The sequence below is a fragment of the Hylaeus volcanicus genome, chromosome 1 (genome assembly GCF_026283585.1).
Source record: "Hylaeus volcanicus isolate JK05 chromosome 1, UHH_iyHylVolc1.0_haploid, whole genome shotgun sequence".
In the NCBI taxonomy this organism is placed as follows: Eukaryota; Metazoa; Arthropoda; class Insecta; order Hymenoptera; family Colletidae; genus Hylaeus; species Hylaeus volcanicus.
This window is the reverse complement of record NC_071976.1, coordinates 34,322,577-34,326,120: the sequence shown is the minus strand read 5'-3', so window position 1 is coordinate 34,326,120 and position 3,544 is coordinate 34,322,577. Positions and strand designations below refer to the sequence as shown.

Sequence of the window (3,544 nt, the reverse complement as noted above, 5' to 3'; positions counted from 1 at the left end):
AAATATCATCAAAGCTATTCATAACATATTCATAAATTAAATTTGTCTTAGAAGCCTACTTCCTTTTAAAAATATTATCAAAGCTATTCACAACGTATTTATAAATTAAATTTGTCTTAGAACCTTACTTCCTTTTAGATATATCATCAAAGCTATTCATAACATGTTTACAAATGAAATTTTTCATCAAGCCCTGGTTCCTTTCGAAACTATTACCTAAGACCTCGCCGACATCTATAGTTCAGGGCCATAACGAACTCTAAATCCTACGGTGGATGGAACCATAATGGATCCACGGTTACTCGGAGAATCTATGGTTCGCGCGCGAATGGGCACGGATATATTTGTATGCTAAGACAGAGGCGGCCGTACCTGTATGACATTGCGGGTTGAATCAGCCTTGATGTCGTCGCTGGATTCGCAGACGGACCTTGGTGCCCTAATGCACGCCATGACGTCCACGCTTCCAGCCGTTAACATCATCCAAATCGCATCAATTCGCGCACAACGCTGCAAACACGCCGGTGGAATCACTAATTACCGTTACCAATTGAGCCGCGAATACAATTGCAGCACAACCTCGTGGAACCACTGGCGTAATTACACTCGACATTCGTCATCCGTATCGCGGCACCTCGACGATATACCGAACTATGATTTCCCCGGGATCAACGGATCACTGTTTGCGACGATTTAAATGCGGGACCGATCGACTCCGAAACCCGACAAAATAATCGTAGCAATTACACGTCGACGAACCTTCGACGGTTAAATGTTTGCCTCTATTTGCGCATTTAGTGTCGTTATTGATTTCGCGTTATCGCTTTGCAACGCGAACTAATAGATCTAATGGATATATAGTAATCAAAACTAGAATTTAAAAGAACGTGTCTAGCGTAGGCTCTTCGCGCTTGTGTGTTTTATTTTTATAGATATTTCTCGCCGTGAGCGTTGGTAAAGTTCTTTTCGCTCCAGAATAAAATTACGTATACATCGTCCACCGGACGCGCTGCAGTTTCAAGAAATCGCAAGTTCCTTGTTTCCCTTTCTCTTCTCTTAAGGGCTGTATGTATAAAATATAGAAAGATCTCGGAGAACGATAATAGCATTTGCTCCTCGATATCTCCTCTTAAACCGGCCGTACTCGTGCAGCAATCGGTCTTATCTTTCTTCAAACGAAGCGAAACGATACGTGGTTCGTGTACCCGAGAATATTCGATAGGCGTTTATGATCGTTTCGCGGATGGCACCGGTGTCAGGATGGATACGATTCCCGATCACGATCTCTTGGACGATCGAACGATCGCGTTCCACGGTTTATTAGCGGAACGATCTCGTTATCCGCGATGCACGTGCTCAAGCGAGGCGTGTCGTCACGTTCCTTTCAACCTCGTGTACTCGGAAACGCATCAGCGGTGCATCAGACGTGCATCGAGCAACGTGCAACAACCGTGCGAACAATGAAAAGTTCGGTGCAGCGTTGACGTTCGAGGAAAGGCTCTTGATACGGTCTCGCGTTCCTCTTTCCTCGCGAAAAGCGAACGGAGAACACTTGGAAACTTTATCTGGATCAAAAGCGGCAGAAACGAAATGCGTGGAGTCACGCTCTTTGGAATAGCATGCTGGATGTTGCTGGAATTCGAACTTATCGTCTTCTTCGGCGTCGTTCGAACGTATTTCCAAGGGTTTCACGTAATTTCGAAAGCTTTCTTTCCATGGAAAGTAGCGTTACATGTGAAACGTATACGTAGAGTCATACTTCTTGAGGCAACGTGCTGGATACCGCTGGAAGTCAGATTTATTCTAGCGTTTAGCGATGTGTAAAATTGTAGATGAAAAATAGAAGTCCTCGGTAAGTATATACTTCTTGAAGCAGCATTTACGATATTGCTGGAATTCGAACAAAATGCAACCAAAAAACTGCCGACTCAAAACAATTATCAAAAGCAGGTAATAAACATTTATTAAAAGTCCAACTGAATTAAATCTCTAACAATTATTTACTATCTACCTACCACCAATTTCCCATTGCTCTTGGCGAATCATTCCCATAAAACGTACATTTTTCTCTGAGTACGATATGTAACCAAAAAACTGCTGGCTCAAAAGAGAAACAATATTATCAAGGACAGCTAATAAACTTTTTTTTACTAATATAATTAATACCAATGTAATTTCATTCTTAGGGTTCACTTGGACTAAAATTAGTAAGGAAAAAATAAAAAAAATAAAAAAATCCTAATAGGGTAGTTTTCGAGAAAAACTGGTCTTTCTTCGTGCGCACAAATAAGGACATTCGCCATAACGATAGCGTCGGCTCAATCGTGGACGCCAGGTCTGAAAGGGTTAGCATAATTCTGAAACCTTTCTTTGGATGAAAAGTAGTATCATGTAGGAATTATATAAGTAAAGTCAAACTTGGAGCAACGTTTAGGATACTGCTGGTGTTTAGATTTATCGTTTTGTTTTCAGGGTCGTTCACGCGTATCTCAAAGACGTTAACCTTCTTTGTAATAAATTCTAACTAGACAGGATTTTATGCGTTTATGGCTTGTATGCACTTGTGTAAAGGAAAATGTTAATATTGTCATACCGTTTCAATTAAGCGTATTCTGCGCGTGTTAGCATACACCATGAACGCGCGAAACACTTAATTATCAATCGTAATTGAATTTAATTACGATTCTTGAACTGGTAAAAATGGGTGAAAGTGAAAGTTTGGGTGACCCAAGACCAAACCCAGAATCATTAATTTGAAACTGAACAATTAATTAAACACAAGGGAGATGGATGTTTGTTATTTCAAAGTTGCCATAAATTGGCACGAATGGACCCCAGTAACGGACAAAAGAAAAATGGCAAGTTCAACTGCGTCTCTTTTTTTCTGTTATCTCGATGTACTTGTCGCTACAATTTCCTAAATCTTCTTAGTCCGACATTTTTCCTTGTTTTATCTCTCCGCGACAGGGTGGTTGGCGAGAATGCCTTCCTAGCAAATCTCTATTCAAACGGTTACGTCAGCCATCTACCCCGTACCAACTTATCAGGTGGACTGGAAAATAATGTCGTTTCTGCGAATTTCGATACTTTTGTTTATCGTTCATAAGCCCGTTGATTTTTATCCGGCATTGAAAATGTGCACACCAGATAGCAAAAGGTTGTCGATAACGAGGGCAATTTCGTAATGGAAACTTATTAAAAATGTATCCGTTTGAATTTAATGTAAAAGAAACGACGTTACATTCCAGCCTCTCTAACGCGCAAATAAATCTATTTCGCTATTTTACGCAAGGTCTCCAAACTATACGAAATCGAGAACTGCAAAACTACGGATTGTTCTAGGGACGACCAACCGAAAACGAGATTAATCGAACGCATCGATATTACTCGATTAGAGGGATTCGTTCCTCGGGAAGAGGATTCGAGATCAAAGGTACGCTTCCGAAGCAACCAAGTGGCGGGCTAATCGAAGAACAGAAGCCCGCTGAATCTCTCACTCGATATTATCCAATTATTCAATTTTGCAGTCAACAGCCGCCGCCAC

The 3,544-nt window shown here is 41.1% G+C and overlaps 1 protein-coding gene across 1 annotated transcript in view; it reads right to left on the bottom strand.

Annotated features, from left to right (window-relative positions):
- LOC128876645 (protein sickie) overlaps nucleotides 1-480 on the bottom strand; it is a 209,691-nt gene extending 209,211 nt beyond the window's left edge. Inside the window, exon 1 of the mRNA XM_054123172.1 lies at nucleotides 373-480. Within this exon, the coding sequence (XP_053979147.1) occupies nucleotides 373-480 (108 nt within the window). The remainder of the gene's footprint in view (nucleotides 1-372) is intronic.
- Between the last annotated feature and the right edge of the window lie 3,064 nt (nucleotides 481-3,544).